At 42.4% G+C, this 24,322-nt stretch overlaps 1 protein-coding gene across 1 annotated transcript in view; it reads left to right on the top strand.

The window, feature by feature from the left end:
* The window catches only part of LOC143986721 (IgGFc-binding protein-like), a 284,689-nt gene that overhangs the window by 179,172 nt on the left and 81,195 nt on the right, over positions 1–24,322 (top strand). Inside the window, exons 32-40 of the mRNA XM_077485126.1 lie at positions 3,643–3,711; positions 3,880–4,121; positions 4,227–4,510; positions 7,508–7,785; positions 11,582–12,183; positions 12,276–12,837; positions 15,137–15,336; positions 18,718–19,098; positions 19,211–19,497. Coding sequence (XP_077341252.1) covers positions 3,643–3,711; positions 3,880–4,121; positions 4,227–4,510; positions 7,508–7,785; positions 11,582–12,183; positions 12,276–12,837; positions 15,137–15,336; positions 18,718–19,098; positions 19,211–19,497 — 2,905 coding nt within the window. The remainder of the gene's footprint in view (positions 1–3,642; positions 3,712–3,879; positions 4,122–4,226; positions 4,511–7,507; positions 7,786–11,581; positions 12,184–12,275; positions 12,838–15,136; positions 15,337–18,717; positions 19,099–19,210; positions 19,498–24,322) is intronic.

Genomic DNA, 24,322 nt, shown 5'->3' with positions numbered 1-24,322 from the left:
GCAGTCTATTGTAAGACCTAGCAGAGCCAAGTGTGGCGACAGGGTGGTCAGCATACCAGTAACTTGGGGAATGAGGGAGAATACCGAGTTCCAGAAACTCTTAAGGGATTTACATGTCCACAAAATGTGTAAAAAGTTGCCAATACTGTTGCCAACACAAAGGAGATTAGGATAACTTCTATAAATTATTTTTAGGGCATTATCCCAATCATTTACAAAATGGTATGTACTTATATTGTTAGTTAAACATGTTGCCACTCCCTTGCTGAGAAAGATTTGAAGAAATCTCTTTCCCAGTTGAGCATCTGTGGAGATTTTGTGAAAGGTTCTGACTGTTGGAAGTAGTTGTAGAACCAAGAGATGCCTCCTTTGCTAGGGTTCTGTTGATTTAGATATTGCCATAGTTTGGTGTCCATGTCAATATCTAATGAAGGTTGTGTACAATGAAAATTCCACAGTCATGGGTAGGAATAGTTAAAGGGGCCTACTGGTTGCTCTTTGAGGTCTCTATAGGTGAGAAGTCCTTTTTCTAAGCCACATTGAGACATTTAATGAAGGCCACAGATGCTCTTAGGCTCTCAGGGGGGTGTCCAAGATTACCTGTGGGTTTTTAATATTAGTATGCTTTAGTAAGGCTTCCTTTGCTTCCAGCGAGGCCACTATAGAGTGGAGAGGAATAGCTCCTGCCAGTAAGAGGGATTGTAGGCCATGATTCGGGATCATGGCTCACTCTAAGTTTACCCACTGTTTATCTAAGGGTTGAAGCCAAGCTTTGATTTGGTCGAACTGGGCTGAATAATAATAATTGCGAAGGATTGGGAGCCAAACTCCTCCTCTGCATTTGTGCTTACTTACAATGGAGTATGCTATTCAAGGTCTTTTGCTTTGCCACATAAATCGCTGAATAGCTGCATCCATATTGTTGAACAAGCTGCCAGGGACAGCACTTGTGTAGTGACAGCATGGGAAAAGCAGCCTCTCTACCTATCCAAGAAAGTGTGAATTTCCCTATGTGGGAAAAATCTTTCATTATTGTCTTCCACAGAGCTCCCTAATTAGCCTCATAGGTTTGTGTTGAAGGGTAGGTAAGAATAGTGTTTAGGTATGTGAGTTTATTAGTTTCCCATTGATATTGAAAGGACCATTTCAAATCCTGTAAAGCCTTAGGGTCCTTTCACATTGACGTCCCGTTCAGGCCCGCCTGTCAGTTTTTCAGGCGGACCTGAACGGGTGCTCCATAGAGCTCTATGGAGCGTCGGATGTCAGCGGTGACATGTCCGCTGACATCCGACCCGCTCCGATCCGAAAAAGTGTAACGGAGGAAAAAGCTATTTTTCCATCCGTTTGCGGATCGGATCGGGTGACGACGGGCACTGCGGTCCGTCGTCATCCGATCTCCCATAGGGGAGAGCGGCGCTGTGACAGGTCCGTCCCTGCACAGTGTGCAGAGACAGATCTGTCATCTCCCTGCTCAGCGGGGATCGGCGGAGTGATCCCCGCTGAGCAAACGGATATCCACGGGGCGGATCAGAACTGATCCGCCCCGTGTGAAAGGACCCTTACTCATTAGTCACATTGGTAGAGCAGATAATTTATAAACATTTAGTTTGTAGTAGGACACTCTGCTGAATTTATCCAGAATTAAATCTACTGCTGTTAGGGATGTTACAGTTGAGGAGGTCTTGTGGATCATTGTGAGCTGGTTCTGATCCATATGTTGAAGCTGTGAGTATTTCCTTGACAATATCATTTAGGGGGTAATTCCTTGAGAGCAGCAAACAAAACCCTCTAGGGATGAATTTTAGTGGTAAAACACAAAGTCGCCACAAAAACCACTGCCAAAATGTGGCTCAGCACAATTTTTTGGAGTTATGCTCAGCTTCCCATCCAGGAGCTTGTTCCCATCCTGATAGCCTTCCAGGTGGGGATGCAGGCGGTAGAGATATAATATCTTTAGGGAGTAATCCCTATCTTTTAGCCAGCTGGAGACATTCTTCACAATAAAATCCCGTGGGATTGTGTCAGGGAGATGCAATGGTTTTGGAAGCCTGTGAGCTCTCTCTACTATCACTTCTCTTTCTGGTATGTCAGGTAGCTGGGTGGAAATCATTTGTTGTACATATTTCCGCAGATCTGACGCTGGTACAGCCTCGGATACACCACAGAACTTTATGTTATATAGTAAAGAATGATCCTCGAGAACCGCTAGTTTTAATTTTATTGCCTGCAGTTCCTCATCAGCCTCATTGTGGGAGTCAACAAGCTTATTATGAGCAGTTGCAAACTCCTCCATCTTTCATTCCACATGACTAGCTGTGTCCCACAGTGCTGAAACATCTTCTTTTACTTGAGTCATGAAGGAAAGCATGTCCCTATGTAGGGAGCCTTTAAGAGAGACTAGCATGTCTTTAATAGTGGTTGCATTGAGAGAGAGATCTGCAGTTTGAACATCTTCTAACTGCTCTGTAAACTCTCTAGTGGAATCACTAGGAAAATCATCAGTATGCTCACCATCCTGGATGTAACCTGGGGAGTAACGCTGCTTGGACTTCTGAGGGCTGCAGAAGGGGGAGTCCATTGATGAAGCTCCGGTCTGCCTGGGATAAGCACCGCTCCTTTGCTGGGGAGGAGGGCACCTCTCAGCACGCTAGTCGCTGCGATGTGGAGCAGGAGATCTGCCGACACCATCTTGAGGCGAGAAGTTGCCCACTGGAGTGAAAAACTCTGTTAGTCTGCGGGGCCCCTCTTTGTTCTTTCGCTTCCTTATGTTGTGTGTGTGTGCTTCTCCCTTGGTTTCCCAATCTGTGGAATGGGTGCTTGCGGCTCGCTGTGGAGCCGCGGGCATTTTCGGGAGCTCTCTCAGCCTCTCTCCATCTTCTCGGCTACAGGCCACGTCCCCCTGCAATGAAGTTTTTAGTGAATGAGGTGAAGCTCTGCTAATTTTCATAATCCGGTCGTGGAAGCAAAGTACTGTTTGTTTGTTTTTTGCCTGCAAGTGAGTGGGTATAATTTGCAAATTGATGTTTCGCTGCTTTCACTAAGTTAAGGGATAATTCCTTTGCAGAGTGAAAATTCACTTGCAAACTAAATAGCCTACTTGCCTTTTGCAAAGCAACTGACCTTCGCAGTACCAGTATTCAACTTAAGCCGGCCATAGATGGATTGAATCTCAATCGTTCAGCAGGTACTGGCAAGCTGATGGTACTGAAGTGGATCCATCGATCTACTTTAGAACAACAAGCCTGTAGGATTTTTTACATTTGATCACTTCCGACAGCTATTGCTGCTAGCAGCGATCATTGTGTTCAGAAAGTTGCCTATGTTGAGGGAATCAAGCAATTTTCTTTCCTTTCACCCCTGGTGGAAGGAAAGTAATGTTATCATCTATGGCCTGCCTTAGTATTTTAGGTAAAGTTTAGTTGGAAAAAAAAAATACTTGCAGCAGCAATTCCTACTAAATTAGATCCTTGGAGTTTTAAAGTGAATGTACATTACTATATTTTAAGCAATAATCTTGTAATGAAACCAAATTAGTACAGCTATTTAGATTAATGTAGGTAAATACATTTACCTAAACAACAATGCAGTAGTAGTTTATTCTGCAATAGCTTTAGTTCTACATTTTCTCTTCTCTGATTGTAGGAATATCCTCAACTACTTCTACGACAACTACCACAACAAGACCTGTTACTCCAGGCTCACCACCACCAGGTAGGCTAATTCACTGGAGGTAATTTTATCACACACAGTGTGCTTTATAATCTGTTATGTTTTATACTATGGTCTCCAATTGCTTTATCTTCATTGGAAGAGACTGTAATATATTTTTAATAATGTTAGCAGTTTCAAACTTACAATGATCACCCACCCTCCCCCCAGGATCATGTGAGATAAGTGGAGATCCACATTACTACACCTTTGACAATCAGGTGCATCATTTTATGGGCACTTGTACCTATACATTATCTAAACTCTGTGAAGTTGATGGACACCTGGCAGAATTCAACGTTGAAGCAGTCAATGAGCACAGAGGAAGCAGCACCAGAGTGTCTTATATCAATTATGTCAACATTGATATGAATGGATACAGGATTACACTGGAGAAGAACAGAAACGTCAAAGTGAGTACAGACTAGAAAAACCTAATGATATATATATTATTTCCCTTGTTTATCTTCCTATCTTAAATGTTTTCTATTATATTCTATTATATATTGTGAATCCAGGTGAACAAAATTGCAGTAACCTTACCAGTAGCCCTACATCCAAACATGAACATCTTCCTTAGTGGACATGATGTACTGGTGACAACAGCATTTGGTGTAAGTGTGAGGTTTGATGGAAATCATAGAGTGGTGGTGAATATTCCAAGGGAATATGCCAACAAAGTATGTGGAATCTGTGGAAATTTCAATGGAAACCAAACTGATGACTTCTTAAACCCAGATGGTGAATTAGAGCCAGACTCTAACAGTCTTGGTAACAGCTGGCAGGTGGACAATGACACAAGGTAATCACAAGTCAATTATACTAAATTCATGATGGCTAATCCATGCTAATCCATTGCTTTAAGGCAAACGGTCTTAGATCATACCAAAAAATACCAAGCACAGATGCCTATTAAATACATTTTTCAATGATGGCAATATCATTGTTCAGTCTCCTTTATATTTACTGACAATGAGTCTACTTCACTCCATCGGATGATTATATTTACAGTGGCATAGGGGGAAGATATGTATATGCAGTTTTGGAGAAAGTGGTTGAGGATAAGTAGACTTTTAGCTTTGCCCCATATGTACACGCGTAGCGGACTATCCGGCGGACTTCCCGCTGGACTTTCCGAACGGGCTACTTGCCCACACATGGCACCATTTCAGCGGACTAATACGGCATACTAAGTCCGCCGGACTATCCGCCGTACTTTTGAAATGAACGGACTCGTCCAAACACACGCGGAGGAAAGTCCGCTCATTTTGAACACGTCTCCAGGTAGGCGGGGCCCGCGAAGGATGGGTCGCTGGCCCCGCCACCTGGTATGGACTTAAAGGGGAACCCCAACGCCGAAAAAATCGTCGTGGGAGTCCCCCCAATTCCACATCAGACCCTTGTCCGAGCACGCTACTCAGCCGGCCAGGAAAGGAGGGGGAACGAGCGAGCACCCCCCCCCCCCGAGCCGTACCAGGCCGCGTGCCCTCAACATTAATAAGGAGGGCCCAAGATACCAGCACCCCACCCTATGTGAATGAGTATGGGGTACCATACTACCCATTCACCTTTAAATAAAAGTAAAAAAAAACACAACACACAAGGGTTAAAATAGTTTATTGCACAGCTCCGGGGGTCTTCCGTCTTCGGGGGTCTTCTCGCCAGACTTCTCCGCTATCTTCTGCTAGCTCTTTTACTAGCGGAGGAGCACGGCATTCTTCTTCGCCGCCGCCCTCTTTTTCCGACTTCCCGGGTCTTGTCCCCCTCTTCGGTTCTTCTTGCCGGGCCACCACGCCTTCTTCTAGCTCTTTTACAGGCGGTGGCCCGGTCTTCTGTCGCCGCCGTCATCGTCGCCGTCTTCTGTTCTTCTCTTCAGATGTTGCCTCGTCGCTCCCTGCTCACAATGACGGGGACCGGGCGCGCGGCGACTTATAAAGGGACATCACCGGATGATGTCCCCGCCCAGTATGATGTCACAGTCCCAGAGGATGCTGGGACTGTGACATCATACTGGGCTGGGGCCCGGATTCCGATAAGCCCCCCGCCCGTAGACCCCGACCCCCCCTTTCCTGGCTTCCTGGGTAGCGTGCTCGGACAAGGGTCTGATGTGGACCTGGGGGGGCCCCCACGCTGATTTTTTCGGCGTTGGGGCTCCCCTTTAAGTCCATACCAGGTGGCGGGGCCAGCGACACATCCTTCGCGGGCCTCGCCTACCTGGATACGTGCTCAAGATGAGCAGACTTTTCTCCAGGCGGGAAAAGTCCATTCATTTCAAAAGTACGGCAGACTGGCATACGCACGGCGGGATTGTCCGCCGAAATGCAAGTCCGGCGGGAAGATTGGAGTGCAAAACTACTTTCTAAGTCCGCCGTACTTTCGGGTAAAAAAAGTCCGCCGGAGGCTACACACGGGGGAATTGTCTGGCAGACTTGAGTTTGCCGGTCTTTTCCACCCGATTGTTTGATCGTGTGTACACAGCATTAGAACTGTAATCTACTTAACGGCTTAAATACATGGCACTTATACCCCCTTCCTGCCTAGGTCAATTTTCAAATTTCAGCGCTGTCACGCTTTGAATGACAATTGCGCGGTCATGCACGACTGTACCCAAATTACATTTTTATATTTTTTTCACACAAATAGAGCCTTATTTTGAGGCTGGCATCAGTGATGTTTGCTGATGAGGTGGCACTGATGGGAACTTATCAGGAGGCACTTATGGGCACTGATTAGGTGGCACTGATGATGAGGCACTAATATGTCACACTTATGGGCACTGATAGGTGGCACTGATATGCAGCACTGATGGGCACTGATAGGTGGCACTGATAGGCAGCACTTATGGGCAATGATAGGTGACAGGAATAGTCGGCACTGATGGGCATTGCTGGGGTTGCAGTGATAATCAGTCTCCCCTGCGAGTGGATGGCGCTGATCAGCTCTCTTCACCTCAAACTCTGTCAAAGTGAAGCAAAGAGAGCTGATAAACGGCACTTCCGTGTTTACATATGATCGGCTGTGATTGGACATAGCTGATCACATGGGTTAAGAGCCACATCATCTGCTCTTTTCTGAGATTGGGATTGCACCATGGCGCGTGAGAGCAGTGACACTAGGGCAACGTCATATGATGCTGCCCTAGAATGAGAGGGGGTCCCGCCTGCCTTCATTTTACTATACGGTAGGTGGGTGGTAGTTAGGGGTCATCACTGTAGAAAAAAATCGCGCCATCCTCACCCGGGCTACATGTGGCTTCACAGCCAGCGGCCTACTGAGCATGAATGAGATGTGCTGCCTTTGTGAATAGTTCTGCAGTCTTCTGGGACCTGTGACAGGTCCCAGAAGACTGTGGAGAGGGAGGGGGAGAGGAAAACTTCTGTTTGGTTCGCCTAGGCAATCTGAGTGAAAGTGGGAGTGGGTACTTATTAAAACTAGGTAACCCCCCCCCAAAAAAAATCTCATACCAAAAGTGGCAGAGGAAGGAAGGAGCAGGACTTAAAATAAAACTGTCCATTTAGGGGGAAGTTTCACTTTATGTAAGGATTACGTTTTATATTGTCCATGTTAATTAGCTACTTCAGTTTTGAAGTGTTTTTTATACCTATATATACATAATTATTTCATGCTTAAAAAAAAATACATTCTCTAACAATCAAAAGTAAATCTTCTCTCATGTGAACCACCACTCCAGTTCATGAATTTTTATGTTAAAAAAGACTTACTGCTTCAAACTTCATACTATGTCCCTTATTTTTACAAATCAACTTTCCTACTAACTGAACTGAAATATTTCTTGTAGTTGCACACCTGGATCAGAACAAGAACCAAGTTGTACTGTGGATGAAAAGAATTCCATTTCCAGCAACAGATTCTGTGGAATTATTACTGATAAGGAGGGCTTATTCAAAGACTGCCATGGCATTGTAAATCCACTAATCTATTTCAACAACTGTGTCTATGACTTGTGTGAACTGAACCTGGACCCAAATGCTTTGTGTGATAGTCTTCAGTCCTATGCACAGTCCTGCCAGTCTCATGATGTAACTATAGGTCCTTGGAGGAATAACTCTTTCTGCCGTAAGTACAGAGATAAACACTCTAATTAGTTTGGATTGCACTTTGTGTTATATTAGGGGGATTTACCCCTCTTTTGGTTTGGATGATCAAATATGGGGAAATCCTAATTTATAGTGATGTCATGAGGAGAAATCTTCCAATAGGGACAAGTATCCTGAGGACAAATCACTAAGAGGAAAATTCCTCTCATTTTGGAGAGATTTTCTGTCACTTCCTGTTGCATTTTTGAGACAGGAAGTATAAGGGATAATCTCTAGCAGGACAGAAACATCAACAATAACTTACTGGGACTATATTTCCCTACTCTATTCATAACTTTAAAAAATGTGTGGGCTATACATACACTTTAAGGCAGTATGCAAATTACTGGAACTTATAGCAAATAAGCAGAGCTAGTTTTTATTTGATTTGCCTATAGAGATAATTATGTTCATAACCCATGTGTATTCCTCTTTGATTAGATCCATCTCTGTTCCTTTAATTGACCCTTTGTTAACACTAATAACTTCTGTAAGGTTTATTAGTAAGAATAGCCGACCAGCAAAAATTGGGAAGACATATACAGAAATGCACATAAAAGCTCCATAAACGTTTCCATCCAAGAAACTAATTACAAAATTACCACATGGTGTTACCGCTCCCCCGCCATCCTTCACAGATTCAATTCTGCTCATCCAAACACATGCTGGCGGTGTCAAGAGACATCAGGTGACCTTCTACACATTTGGTGGACATATACACTCATCCAAACCTTTTGGACTCAAGTCCATACATACATCAAGAATATTACCACAGATGTGCTAGAATACTCACCTGCACAATATCTTTTGCATCTCCAGAACCCAAGCGAAAATTCCTACCTCAAATTATTAGCTGTGATGCTTGTCAATGCAGCCAAAATGTGCATACCCCCTCTATGGGGAACATCTGAAACACCCTCCATCACGGACTGGTACAAAAGAATAAACAAAATAGCAGAAATGGAAGAACTCATAGCTATCTCACGAAACGCCCCACACAAATTCTCCACACGATGGGCTAGCTGGAACCATTTTAAATCCACTACAGAATACACCCAGAAGATGTACAGCTAAAGCAATGACCCAAACAGACCAATGTCCATAAAATACACAACCACGCTCAAGTCGCAAGATACCCCCCCGGATGAAGCATATAATGACATTATAATAGACATGTTATCTCACAACTAAGGAAATTCTTTCATACATGACCCAATATTAAATGTACACAAAAGTTAACTACACAAATAAAATCCATCCACTCACAGCAAGTCTCTAGTAGCCTTGTTTACAAACTGAAACTGTTACCGAATAGAAACACGCACCCAACCCCCACTTCCATATCCTCTGTGTGACAACTGTTTTAACGTACTAAAGTATGGTGTGCAGGTCACACACATACCAATTACAGCAAACAAGTAATATATATATATATGTTCTGCACTATGCACATCCTTCAGATTGCTCCCCCCCTAACATCCCCTTCCCACACCCTACTTCCTCCTCCTTTCCACATTAGTTGTTGAGTATTGTTTCCCCTCCCTTTTTTAGTTATACAACTGTTCAACTTAATGTCATATGTATATGTATATCTACTAAAGTACAAATATTACTTAAATTAGATCATATATTATGTGAAAATCTTTGTATGTTCTCATAAGGGTATTATGTTATGACTTTATCATTGTATCATTGAGAAAAAAAATAAAAAATTCTTTGGAAAAAAAAAAAAAAAAAGAATAGCCAAGCCTCGTTTTAGCAAATTGCACTGCACATCACTCAGTATGTTTCACTGACAAATCGACAGTGCCTCATTTGACAAGGCCAAAATCAGAGTGATTTTATAGTGCACCCAACATCACATTTATTTATTTTATTTATTTTTTTGGATGCTGCGTCCTTTTTTTTTCTTATTATTATTATTATTGTTGTTATTCCCCTGTCCCTTTTTTTGAAATTGTCAGCCTCAGTTTGTCTTACTGCGACACTGGATTTCCCCCTTTTTTATAATTATTTTTTTTTAGTTTTTAAATTTGTGTCAGCAGCAGTCCCCAATTGTAAACAGTTTATAGTGCATCAAAAAACACATTTCATTAAATATTATGTAATACATTTGTGTAATAAGCCCCCCATCATGTCTGGGAGGCTAACAAGGAAAGGCAGACATTCCCATGGATGTGGTCCGTCCTCAGGCAGGGCATGTTTGTCTCTTTTTACTGATATTGGCTATGCTATCCAGCCACAGCATGCAGAGGAGGTGGTTAACTGGCTTACTAAACCCTTTGCATCCTCCTCATACTCAGCTGTCCACAGCTTCTCTTGCCATGTGTTGTTGGTTATGAAATTGAGGAAGGGAGTAACATGAGCATACAGAGAGGGAATAACACTTTTAAACAACAAATTGGCAGTCCCCGAGCCACAGCATATTGCCAAGTTGGCTCCAGTGACGAGGATGGAGGGGATGATGATGATGAGGTCACTGACTCTGCTTGGGTTTCTGATAGAGCAGAATAGGACATTGAGGGGGAGGCATGACCCCAAACATGGCAGGATGTACTCTTTAGGCAGCCATTATGCAACAGTAGGGAGCAGCCATCCTATTCCATCATATTGTAGAGCTCTTAGCTCCCGGCCCACTTCCCAGAGCTCAACTGTGGTACTTAATTTTTAACAGCAGAGTCTAATCTTGAGTTTGCCAAAGATAACTGTGAAGGTTTACGGTGGGAAGTCACCACCAACACCCAAGGCCAATTTTTCTGTACCTGTTATTTCCATCCAAAGTCTGCCAAAGAGACACCAGAATTTATCAAAAATTTTTTTACAAAACAGCAAACAGCTTTCTCTGCATCCTCGTAAATGAAAAAAGTGGTATATTATGGAAGATTTCATTGCTAAAAAAGAGAATGTTGTAAAGAATGGCCTAAGGTTTAGAGCATTTGGATGCCCTTACCTAAAATACAAACAGGTGCATATTTTGATTAAACATACAGTATATGCTGGACGTGAGGGGAGTCCATATTCTTGATAAAATAGGAACAGAAGAACTTGGTATTGTGGAGAGGAGTCTTAGGGCTTTTGTTTATTGTATTATTTTTTATATATCGTGATGGATGTGTCATCTGTTGCTGGGATCCAATTGACTATTCGCTATGGAAAAGGGCTGAGGTTGCATTGAAATTACTTGATGAATTTGAGTTCTACACCTGCACTCCTTTTCCTCTCAATGATATATATTATCTATTGTTCGTAATTGACACCAAGACACTTTCCAGGCTGTATGGTATTTTGTTTTTTTATTTTTTTGCATTGGTGCATGGTCCCCATGGTAGTGCCCAGATTCCCATTCCTTTTTTATAGCATCAGTTTGCCTAGTAGCCATATAAATTGCCAGAATTGAATAAAAGATTCACTCCATCACTATAATGATATTTTCCTCAAAGTTCAGGTTCCCCGAACTGTGAACAAGATCCATCAAAGCTTTGATAGAACCAATGCCAGACAGATTGGTCCACGACTATTTTTAAACATAAGTTGATTACTACATGGATGATTATTTTAATAAATAATTAAAACATGTGAAGACATTATGAGCTTTATTATCAGTGTTCCCGTATGTCTACTCAATAGTGAATATGGAAGCTTTTATAATGTTAATAACTCTCATATTTTTAAGTACTTTTTCTACATGTACATTAATTACAAAGTAACATAAGTTCCAATCCAATTTGACATGTTCTTCTAATTCGTTTCTTGTTCATCATTATGTTTTTATACAGCGCTGAAGTGTCCACTAAACAGCCATTATGAGTCCTGTGGAACAGCCTGTCCATCTACTTGTGTCAGTCCAGAATCACCAGAAAACTGTCATCTCCCCTGTACAGAATCCTGTGTCTGCGATCCTGGTTATGTCCTGTATGATAAGAGATGTGTCCCAAGCCACCAGTGTGGATGCTGGGATAATGACAAGCACTATCCTGTAGGCTCAGAGTTCTGGACTGATGATACATGCTCCAAAAAATGCAGCTGTCCCTCTGCTGGAAGCAGTTTAATTTGCAACTCTGCTTCATGTCCACCTAAAAAATACTGCGGTATAACAAACGGAGTTCCTGGATGCTTTGATCTCACATTTGGTAACTGTTTAACTTGGGGGGATCCTCATTATGTCACCTTTGATAAGGAAGTTCATGATTTTATGGGGATATGCACATACACTCTTTCCAAGCTTTGTACCAATGCCACATCTCTACAATATTTTAACATTGAAGCAAAAAATGAGCACCGTTACGGGATTTCAACTGTTTCATTAATACAGAAAGTTATGGTGGATGTCTATGACCATACAATAACCATTGTTAAAGACAATCCTAGTCGTGTTCTGGTAGGTTTCTTGCAACATTCTAAAATGTAAGTTTCAATTCTAAAGTTGCATTTAGCTGCCTTAAATGTAACATGTACTTTTATTATTAATAGGTGGATGGTATCTGGACAAATCTTCCAGTCATCTTGGTCAATGGATCTCTAACAGTGAAGCAAAGTGGTCGATATGTTATTGTGGAGACAGATTTCCATCTCACAGTGTCTTATGACACTGACCATACAGTGGACGTGAATGTCCCAACTAATTATTTCAACCAAACCTGTGGAATGTGTGGCAACTTTAATGGCATGCAGCAGGATGACTATTTGATGCCCAATGGACAGCTAGCTCAGAACACAAATCAGTTGGGAGACAGCTGGAAGGTAGAAGATGATGATCCATTATGTAACACAATTGTTCCTACACCTCCACTACCATGTCCACCAGAGACAGAGGAACTCTATTCAAACAATCAGTTCTGTGGTTTGTTAATCATGAAAGATGGTCCTTTCAAGGCTTGTCACTCAGTAATCAACCCAAATCGCTTCTTTGACAGCTGTGTTTTTGACCTGTGTGCACTTGGTGCTGGCAGTTTATGTAACGCATTGGAAGCTTATGCTGATGCCTGTCTAAGAGTAGGAGTCACCCTTGCCTGGAGAAACTCTACATTCTGTCGTAAGTACTGGATTGTGGAAATCTTGTGCATCTTGGTTTAAAAGAAAAGGCACAATCACCTATGTTAATTTTATGGGGGACTTGCATACACATTAAATCTGTAGATGTTAAACAGAGAGCAATGATATTGTCCATGCAGATCTTCAACCATTTTACATTGTAACTTAGTTAAGGTGACCCTACCAGGGGATCAACAGACATAGGCACTAGCCTATAAAAAATATTGCTTTATACATTCCTGTCCATCTGTTTATTTGATTAACCTTTACCCTGAAGGAGAGCTTCCTGGTGGGTCAAATAGCATTTTTCTTACTAGCTATTGAAGCTCCTTCTATCCCCTAATACCTGATGGTTTTCCTGATGGAATTCCAATGGAATTCGGCTCAAGCTGTCTTGCCTACACATGGTCGCATCAAATTCCGATCGTTTATAACTCGGTGATGTACAACACGTACGACGAGACTAGAAAAAGGAATTTCAATAGCCAGTAGCCAATAAAGTTAAGGTATCCCCGCGCTATCATCAAGGGCATAGGCTATCACTAAGGATAGGTTGCAGCAAACCACCGACAGGGGTATAAACCCTACCCCCCGAATAGCAATAATGTGAAAATCAAATAAATGGTGTTGCGCTACCTTAAGAAATTAAACTATACTACAGTGTTTTGTGCATAAATGTATATTTACAGGTGTGCTAAATAATAAGCTAACAGTGATAATGTTTCCTCCTATTAAGTAGGTGTAGTAGAATTACCCTAAGCTAAACAATTATATATTACACCTTATTTCCAGTGTTTCACGGCACATCAGGTGGAGTGGCCCCTTACCTTACTGCTGTGTTATGCTGTTTACCTTACAGCAGTAAGGTAAGGGGCCACTCCACCTGATGTGCCGTGAAACACTGGAAATAAGGATTAGAGACACGGTTTTTGGCACCTTATCTGGAGAAACACCGAATAAGTCACTGGTCACTTTATTCACTTCAAGCCCACATAAAGACTCTATTTATGAGCTGTTTTGTTTTTGTTTTTTTGCTTAGTTTGCACGGTGTGTGCCACGTTTGGAATTCTATATAGCTTTTTTGAATGTATTACTTTTGAGCTATTTTAAAGCACAAGACACCTTGTTATTTTTTTATTGCTACTACTATATTTAAGCCCTGTACACTTTACTCACATATTTGATTATTCACTATTGTACTTGCTTAAGGTAGTTTATTTATTTTGAATTATTTTGTATACACTGTGTAATATATAATTGTTTAGCTTAGGGTAATTCTACTACACCTACTTAATAGGAGGAAACATAGCCAGTAGCCAATAGCTTCTGTCTCATAGTTGAATATGAGCATGCGTGATTTTTGGTGTGTCAGAATTGCATACACACGATCGGAATTACCAATAGAACGTTTTTCCGTCTGGAAAATTGAGAACATGCTATCAATTTTTGGCTGGCGGAAATTCGGACAGCTAAATTCCAATGGAGCATACACACTGACTCAAAGCTCTCATCTGTCTTTTTCTGGCCGGAATTCCTATCGTGTGTATGCGGCATTAGACCCCTTTCACACCAAGTGCGTTTTTGAGGCGCTATAGCGTTTAAAAATAGCGCCTGCAATTCACCCTCAAACAGCTGCTCCATTATCTCCAGTGTGAAAGGCGTCAGGAAAAGTCCTGCCAGCAGCTTCTTTGGAGCGTTGTTTTTACCGCTCCTCCACCACTGCTCCCCATTGAAATCAATGGGGCAGCGTGGCTATACCGCCAGCAAAACGCAGCTATTTTTTTGCGGGCACATTTAACCCTTTCTCGGCCGCTAGCAGGGGTTAAAAGCACCCCGCTAGTGGCCGAAATGCTCTGAAAATCTGACAGTAAAACGCTGCTAAAAATAGCTGAATTTTACCGCCTATGCTATGGGAGGCACAGTGTGAAAGGGGTCTTACATGGGGAAAACATACAGAAGATCTAGCCAGACAAAAATATTTTTAAAATGGAGAGGGGAATGAGTGTAGAATCAATAAGCCATTTGGTGTTTTTCTATGGTCCATCTTCTATGAATCTTCTAATAGTTTTCCCAAACAATAAGCACAATATACTTATCCAAATGTATTTGACAACTCCTATTACTACTTGCATAAATTTCTGTGTCATCAGGCTGCACTAGATTCTTTTAGTCCTCCAAGTAGTTCCACGGTGTGCCATGGCTGTAATTATGACATATGATCAGATAAGCCTTCTCTTTAACCTTTTTTTTTTGCTATTACTATATGATGTAGTTAACTGTTATCTGTCCTTGTTATTTAGCAATCCCATGTCCTGCCAACAGTCACTACAATCCTTGTACTAGTGCTTGCCCAGCCACATGCCAGGAACAGAGTGCCCAGAGTGACTGCAATAAGCCTTGTACTGATGCTTGTGAATGTGACAATGGATTTGTACTCAGTGGACACACTTGTGTTTCTGTCAGTGAATGTGGATGTTTTTATGATGGCAAATACTATCAGGTAATTAATGACATGTCATTTTATCAATGGTTATCATTTGATTTTTTTTTTATATGTAGTCTAAATCAGTGGTCATCAATCCTATCATCAGGGCCCGCTGGCCTATTAGTCGGCCCTGAGGACAGGGTTGATGACCACAGGTCTAAATAGAAAATCAAAACACATTTTTTTTTGCAATTGTGACATTCTCACTGTAGCGGTACCCCGTAGGGGCTCCTGAGAATTGTGGTTTCTCTTTTACCCAGCCCAGCCCTGCAGTCATTCTCAGGCACTCCGAGACATAAAGCAGTCAGTGAACTTTGTTTTTTGTTTTTTTATTGAGGGGTATAACTTGGATGGGGATGGGGGCTATGGGATCCCCAGCATGGATCAATAGAAACAGCAATTGCTTTTGTTACAACTATGTAAACACCCTGTATATACTCCTTCAGCTTCCTCCTGCACAAACTTGCTTGAAGCTCATTACTCCTCACTCTACCAGCAGATCACTTACTGCAGACTGTTAATTCTAGTCACCTCCAGCACATCACTTGATTCCCCAGGAACAGCTAGCATTATTTGTTGGTTAGGCCTGACAGTGACTCAGCCAGGCCTCAGTACATGCCCTTTGCAGACTGAGACCGTGGGCCCCAATGGTGTAGCAGAAAAGTCCTTGTGCTAGCTGCCCTACTGTGGCTACTGATCCCAGTTTGTCCTCTTTAGTTCCTGCCAGCCCTCCTGGCTGCAGCTGCCTCTTTCCACTGCCCTTCCACCACAGTCCACACTTCTGATTCTGCACCCATCTCAGACTGCAAGCTCCCAGTCCTCTCAGGCATGCCTCCTCAGTCCTTCTGACTGTGACCTCACTCACCAGCCCTCCTGGCTGCGACCAATTGTCCTCCCTGGAGTCTCTTAGCAGTGCTCTCTCCCGCTGTCTTCTCTTTGCTCTCTCTTATGCCTATGGTCCAGGACCAACGTCACCCCCCAGACCAGGGACCTCCCTCCAATGCCCCAACAGCCTCCGCACCCTCTCACTCCAGCTCCTCCACTCGAAAACTCCTCCCCAGCTGGGCTGACCCTGGGTATTTAAGGAGGCCTGCCCCCTGACAATCCAGGTTGGGGATTGATCAGAACTTTCCAGCAAACTCTAGAAAGAAGAGGGAGGTCTCAGTGATGCTGCCTGTGAGTTACCAGCTGCTACCCTTTGCCACTCCCAGATCAGATCAAAACAGGCCTGGCTGCCAGCCTAAATTTACCTGTCCTTCAAAAATCCTACCTTTAGCACCTACCTACCTAGAGGGTGCTACATAACTGATTTCTCATATGCTGACAGCCAATGGGCCTGCACTTATGCTTCTCATCTACACCAGCTATGGCAGAAAGCCAATGTGTTTGTTTTTAAATAGAAATACATATTTCAAAGTTTTAGCAGATTACCATGATTTAATTAATTTGTTCTTACAAAAAACACATGAATCTTCTATGCATCAACATGCACAAAATTTCTACAATTGGTTAGATTTTAACAGTTGTCTGGAGTAGCATGTTATTATTCAATTAGTCTTTATTGAGTAATAAAATACTGTAGCATAACAGTAAACAGAGACTAAACTGTCTGAGGTTGTGTTCGGACAGTTAAGTAGCATGTTATTGTTTGTCTTATTGTTTCTGACTGTTTTCTGCTATGGCAATTTCAGCACCAGTAATTTTAGCACACAAATTGATCTCCATTAAACCACTAAACCTAATTGTGATGCCTTGCCCTGATCTGTCACCAGAGCTTAGAGAAATACTAGGGCTTACAGGTACAGTAGAACATCTGTCACTCAAATGTATTGAAAATCACACTGCACTGAACTGCACAAGAATCACACTGGAACGTGAACCATGTTCCTGTGCAATCCAGGTGTTAACTGTCTCTTAATGTTAGAGGAGGACTTGAACTGTTTTTTTGTTTTTGACCCCCTTTGGGGGGTTATCTTTTACTTCCTGTCAATGTGACATCTGTACATCAAACAAGGAGTGCAAGCAAAAGTATTATTTGTTTACTTTTCTTGCACATGATCGGGTATTCTTTGCAAATTAAATAGTCACCACACTGTGAAAGTGATTCTACAGGTTTGTTTTTTTGTTTTTGTTTTTAATAACAAATGTTATACTTACCTGCTCTGTGCAGTTGTTTTACACAGAGCAGCCCCGGTATTGTTTTTCTGGGGTTCCCCACTGGAAGGCACTGGTACGCACGCCCCCCGCTCTCTCTTCATGATTGAAAGCTGTGGGAGCCAAGGGCTCCTGCCACTGTGTCTCAGCCAATGAGGAGAGAGAGAGAATTGGGACAGCCGAGGCTTCCATACACATCGCTGAAACAGTCATGCTCAGGTGAGTATAAGGGAGGGGCTGGGGGGGAGCAACATGCATGAAGATAAAAAAACAACCACTTTAAAGTGGTTTTAAACCCTTACAACACACTTTGACCTACAGGTAAGCCTAGATTAAGGCTTACTTGTAGGTCCAAGAAATATCTCCTAAACCTATACGGTTTAGGAGATATTTGCCCAAAGACAGGCGCCGCAGACAGTGGCGCGCAGGCGCACTGAGCGCGGCATTTGCAACGACGGAGCTGCCGCGCGTGTCGGCTCCCGTGCGAATGCGCGGGAGTGACGTCATCGCAGCTTCGCCGAATGACAGCGGCGGAGCTGCGAGACCCCACCGAGAAGATGGATGTGCCGGACTACAGTACAGTACAGTACTACATAGTAGTCCATCATGCTTTGCCCTTGCAGGGAATGAAAGAGGAAGTAAACTCATCAGGGTTTACTTCCTCTTTAAGTCAAGGAGAAATTTCCCGGCAAAATAAAAATTCCTTATCAGTTAGCTTAGTTGCTTTTAGTAAATCAACCCCGCTGCATCACAATAAATGGTATATTTCGACAGTTATAAATACTACCATAGCAATAGATTAACAATGTAAAAAGCCTGAATGAAATCATAATGAAATCATATAAAGAAAAGTCTGCTTTGAGGCCATATACAACAACGAGAGCAGTAGCAAAGCTGAAGTCATAGGAACTTTGAATTAATACAAATGCATTAACCTTTCATATTAGGACACAAAATTTTCAGCCCTTTAAAGTGTGTGTCCTTTCATTACAATATATGATACCTCTTCCCACCGTGTCATTCAAGCTTCTACAGTCTATCTCTATTGTGTACTCGCAAGGTCCCTACAGTATCTGATGTGTTCCTCAATCACTGCCCATGTTGTCTCTTTTCTCTCTTCTAACTTGGCTTTTATAATCATGTTCCCAAAAAACTGACCTTCAAAACCATTATTGATGTACTGTTGATTGGATTATTATAAATTTGTGGATGGATTATGTAATTCTACATTTTATTTTACAGAAAAATGAAATATTCTGGAATGGGGACTGTGACAATCGATGTACATGTCAAGGAAACAATCATGTGATCTGTACAGCTCAGACCTGTGATCCTGAAGAAGTGTGCAAAGTACAAAATGGAATTAAGGCTTGCTTCCCTGCTGATATTGCCATCTGCCATATCTATGGTGATCCACACTACATAACATTTGATGGCAAGTCATACCATTTCCAAGGAGCCTGTAATTATACAGTTGCGGAGACCTGTGGAAACACAAGTGTGTACTTCTCAATTACTACAAGAAATGAGCATAGAGGAAGCTTAACCTGGACAACTATAAACTCAGTTGCGGTCAGCTTCAATGACCTTACTATCATTCTGGGCAAATCTAAAGTGGTGGAGGTAGGCTTTATAATAAAACAAATGCATGATGGTCCCCTCAGCGCTCAAATTTATATTTTTTTCTGGTGATCTTTTCCCACAGTTAATTTATTGTCCTTTTCTCTATCTTTAGCTTAATGGACTCATTGTCTCTCTGCCTCTGAACCCAGCACCAGGCATCTTAATACACTTAAGTGGTTCCTTTGTTGTTGTGCAGACTGACTTTGGTCTTGAAGTTAAGTATAGCGGTGACCATGAACTCTTTGTTAAAGTAAATGAGAACTTTAAAGGCAAACTGTGTGGGCTCTGTGGCACTTACAATGGTAACCAACAAGATGACTTTCTGACACCTGAAGGCTTACTTATCCCCACATCCAATGACTTTGGAAACAGTTGGCGTGTTCCTGATGACAATTGGGTGTAAGTATAAATACAAATTTTACCTTGATCATCCTAGATCTAGACTCAATTACCAAAATGTAGGGACTTGGATGAATATTGAAACAGACATGCATGAAGTTACTGGCTAGCACCATATTCATTTGTCAGTATGGCTGTGTCACTTTGTGTTCAGCAATAAACTAGGTGTGAGCTATTGCTGTATTTTTCACTCCTGTAAACAATGACAAGAGGACATTGACAAATGTGTTTGTGTGCTACTAAGGCTGAGGTGCAGCAGGAACATATGAAAGCATCATTGATTACAAAATCCATCTATTTATAAGATAAATATGGAATTTAAACTATATATATATATATATATATATATATATATATATATATATATATATATATATATATATATATATATATATATATATATATATATATATATATGGCACTAACCCCCGAAGGAGCTGCTGGTTATTTTTGGGCTTTTGGGCTTACCGTTACCTTGTTGCACATCTAGGGGATGTCCCTTGGTAGATGGCCCAGTAACTTGAGACTGACAATAGATCCACTTGAATGGATTTAATTAGCAAAACTCAAACCATTGAGCAATCTTTCAACGGGTTGGAAATGGAAGTTCAGGTACTCTTAATGTCAAAGTCCAAAAAACATTAAAGAACTTGCTTACTTTGAATGCATCCAGAGAATAGCCATTCACAGCTGGTTTATCACTCAGGTTGGACAGTCCCTCTCTCAGAAGGCCTACCAGCCAACTTGGTGCTTACTGGATCTTTCAGCCTGCTTGGCGATATCCACAAGACCGGATTCTTTTGGTTACTTCAGCCCTTCCATGCTCTTATTAAGAAAACCAACCAATATGCGGTGTTCTTCTAAAGAGTTCTCCCCTGGAATGCTTGAAGTACACTGGGTCTCTCCCGAACCAGAGACGGCACCCAACCACCTCGGAATCCTCCTTTAGCTTACTTACCTCAGGCTAGCCAGCCCGAGACATTAAAGTCGGGTGGATCCGCACTCCAGGCTATAGCCTTCCTGGGGACTGTTCAGGAGGACCAGGACCATGTAATCAGCACATCATAATGGACCGGAACCCCGAACTACGTGACGTCCCCATCTTAAATACCCTCTCCCAGAGGGCACAGCAAGGGGGCCACTCCCCCTGACCTGGCTCCAAAAGAGAGTAACTTAAAGTGGTTGTAAACCCTTACAAACCACTTTGACCTACAGGTAAGCCTAGATTAAGGCTTACCTGTAGGTCCAAGCAATATCTCCTAAACCTATATGGTTTAGGAGATATTTGCCCGAAAACGGGCACCGCTGTCTACGGCGCATGCGCCGTAGACAGCGGCGCGCAGGCGCACTGAACGCGGCAGTTCCAAAAATGGAGCTGCCGCATTTGTCGACTACCGTGCGCATGCGCGGGAGTGACGTCATCGCGGCTTTGCTGAATGACAGCGGCGGAGCTGCGAGACGCCACCAGCAAGATGGATGCGGTGGACTACAGGGGACAGCGCGACTTCGCTGGCTCCTGTGTCAGGTAAGTGACACATAATGGGCTACTATGCGATGCATAGTAGTCCATTATGCTTTACCTTTGCAGGGAAAAAAAGAGGAAGTAAACTCATCAGGGTTTACTTCCTCTTTAAGCACCCAACCTTACCATAGTTCCATGCCTACCACAAGAGACAGTGCCCCCTGTGGCCAGGCTGAACATCTTACAGTCCAGTCAGACTGATGCAAAGGTCCAATTTAGACAAATAAACTCAAACCAAACTGCAGTTTAGGTAAAGTTTAACTTTGAAAAACACATAGTGCATGCTCTTCAGGAGCCGTCGCTACATATATATATATATATATATATATATATATATATATATATACACAGTATCTCACAAAAGTTTGTGCACCCCTCACATTTTTGTAAATATTTTATTATATCTTTTCATGTGATAATACTAAAGAATTTGCACTTTGCTACAATGTAAAGTAGTGTGTGTAGAGTTTGTATAACAGTGTAAATTTGCTATCCCCTAAAAATAACTCAACACACAGCCATTAATGTCTAAACTGCTGGCAACAAAAGTGACTACACAGGTTGCCACTGGAGTCCTCTTCCACTCCTATATGATGACATCACAGAGCTGGGGGATGTTAGAGACCTTGCAGTCCCCCTCCCATTTGAATATGCCCCACATATGCTTGATAGGGTTTAGGTCTGGAGACATGCTTGGCCAGTCCATCACCTTTACTTTCAGCTTCTTTAGCAAGGCAGTGGACATCTTGCCCTGCGACCGAGTCTCCAAAGGGAGTCCATCATGCTCTGCTTCAGTCACATTACATGTTGGTACTTGTAATGTTGGTGATGGTTCCCTCAATGAACTGTAGCTCCCCAGTGCCAGCAGCACTCATGCTGCCCCAGACCATGACACTCCCATCACCATGCTTGACTGTAGGCACACTTGTCTTTGTACTCCGCACCTGGTTGATGCCACACACGCTTGACACCATCTGAACCAAATAAGTTTATCTTGGTCTCATCAGACCACAGGACATGGCTTCTTCAGCAAACTGTTTGCGGGCTTTCTTGTGCATCATCTTTAGAAGATGCTTCCTTTTGGGACGACAGCCATGCAGACCAATTTAATGCAGTGTGTGGCATATGGTCTGAGCACTGATAGGCTGACCCCCCACCCCTTCAACCTCTGCAGAAATGCTGGCAGCACTAATACGTCTATTTTCCAAAGACAACCTCTGGATATGATGCTGAGCATGTGCACTCAACTTCTTTGGTCGACTATAACGGTTTTGAGTGGAACCTGTCCTGTTAAACTGCTGTATGGTCTTAAACAGCCGTACTGCTGCAGATCAGTTACAGGGTCTTGGCAATCTTTTTATCGCCTAAGCCATCTTTATGTAGAGCAACAATTCTTTTTTTTTCAGATCCTCAGAGAGTTCTTTGCCATTAGGTGCCATGTTTAACTTAACCACTGGGCACTTAAACCCCCTTCCTAAACAGACCAATTTTCAGCTTTCTGTGCTTTCACATTTTGAATGACAATTACTCAGTTACGCAACACTGCACCTATATGAAATTGTTGTCCTTTTTTTCCACACAAATAGAGCTTTCTTTTTGTGGTATTTAATCACCGCTGGGTTTTTTAATTTTTTGCGCTATAAAAGAAAAAGACCAAAATTACTGTAAAAAAATGCATTTTTCTTTGTTTCTGTTATAAAATTTTGCAAATTAGTAATTTTTCTTGATATGTTTATATCACTACATATCTTTGGTAAAAATAATCCAAATTGGTGTATGTTATTTAGTCTTAGTGAAAGTTATAGTGTCCACAAGCTATGGTGCCAATCTCTGAAAATTGATCACACCGGAAGTACTGATGGCCTATCTCAATTCTTGAGACCCTAACAGGCCAGGAAAGTGCAAATACCCCCCAAATGACCCATTTTTGGAAAGTAGACATTCCAAGGTATTTAGTAAGAGGCATAGTGAGTTTTTTGAAGTTGTAATTTCTTCCGACAATTCTTTGCAAAATCAAGATTTGTTTTTCTTTTTTTATCAAAAATTGTTATGTTAACAGATTATTTCTCACACACAGCATATGCATAGCACAAATTACACCCCAAAACACATTCTACTATTCCTCCTGAGTATGGCGACACCACCCGTGTGAGACTTTTATACACCGTGGCCACATACAGAGGCCCAACATGCAGTGAGTGCCATCAGGAGTTCTTGGAGCATAGATTACACATATAATTTCTTGGATATCAGTCTCTCCCCTCTCCGCTCACACTATACCGATAGGTACGGGGTGGGGAGAGAGGAACCGGACGTGACGCCAGTTTGTTTACAAGTGAGTGCTCCATCATTTGACTGAGCGATCATGTAGTAAACGGCCTCTATTAGCGGTTATTTACTGTGATCCGTGATGCGCCAGGTCCCCTGGACCTGACGATCATGGATGTTCTCGGGTTTGTGCCCCAGGGGGCACATGAGAGCGGGATTCTGGGAGGACGTTATAGTATGCCCTCCCTGAGTTATCCGACCGCATTGCGGCTGCATACGGCTATAGCACAGTCGGCAAGCGGTTAGCTTCCAGTGACCTGGGTGAGAGAGTGAAAGCGATAACACCAAATTTAATACACCTGCTCCCCATTCACACCTGAGACCTTCTAACAGTAACGACTCACATGACATCGGGGAGGGAAAATGGCTAATTGGGCCCAATTTGTGTTCTCACTTTTGTTGCCAGCGGTTTAGACATTAATGGCTGTGTGTTGAGTTATTTTGAGGGGACAGCAAATTTATACTGTTATACAAGCTGTACACTTACTACTTTACATTGTAGCAAAGTGTAATTTCTTCAGTGTTGTCACATGAAAAGATATAATAAAATATAATAATAAAAATGTGAAGGGTGTACTCAATTTTGTGAGACACTGTGTGTGTATATATATATATATATATATATATATATATATATACATACAGATATACATTCACCTAGGAAGATGCAGCATTGAGCCAATGCTGCATCTGCCCCCCGCCCAACTTCTAAGACTGAAATCTGAGTTATCCAGGACTGATAATTGCTTGGTTCTCAGTCTTCAGTGAGCAGAGAGCCAGTGGTCATCAGATCATCTACTCTGCCCTTCTAGCACTCATTAGAGCGCTAATCTGTGTAGGTATTTGAGGCAGAAGCAGCTGGTAAAGGCTCTCAGTTACGTGTTGGCTTGAGAGGATGAACCTTCTGCTGGTCCACAAATCTGGGTGGATCCTGACCATATAGTTGGGATCTTTTCAGAGCCTGAACCAGCTCTG

Source organism: Lithobates pipiens, unplaced genomic scaffold (genome assembly GCF_037356315.1).
Source record: "Lithobates pipiens isolate NorthernLeopardFrog02 unplaced genomic scaffold, aLitPip1_a1.2 Scaffold_18, whole genome shotgun sequence".
Lineage (NCBI taxonomy): Eukaryota > Metazoa > Chordata > Amphibia > Anura > Ranidae > Lithobates > Lithobates pipiens.
This window is presented reverse-complemented; position numbering and strand designations above follow the sequence as displayed.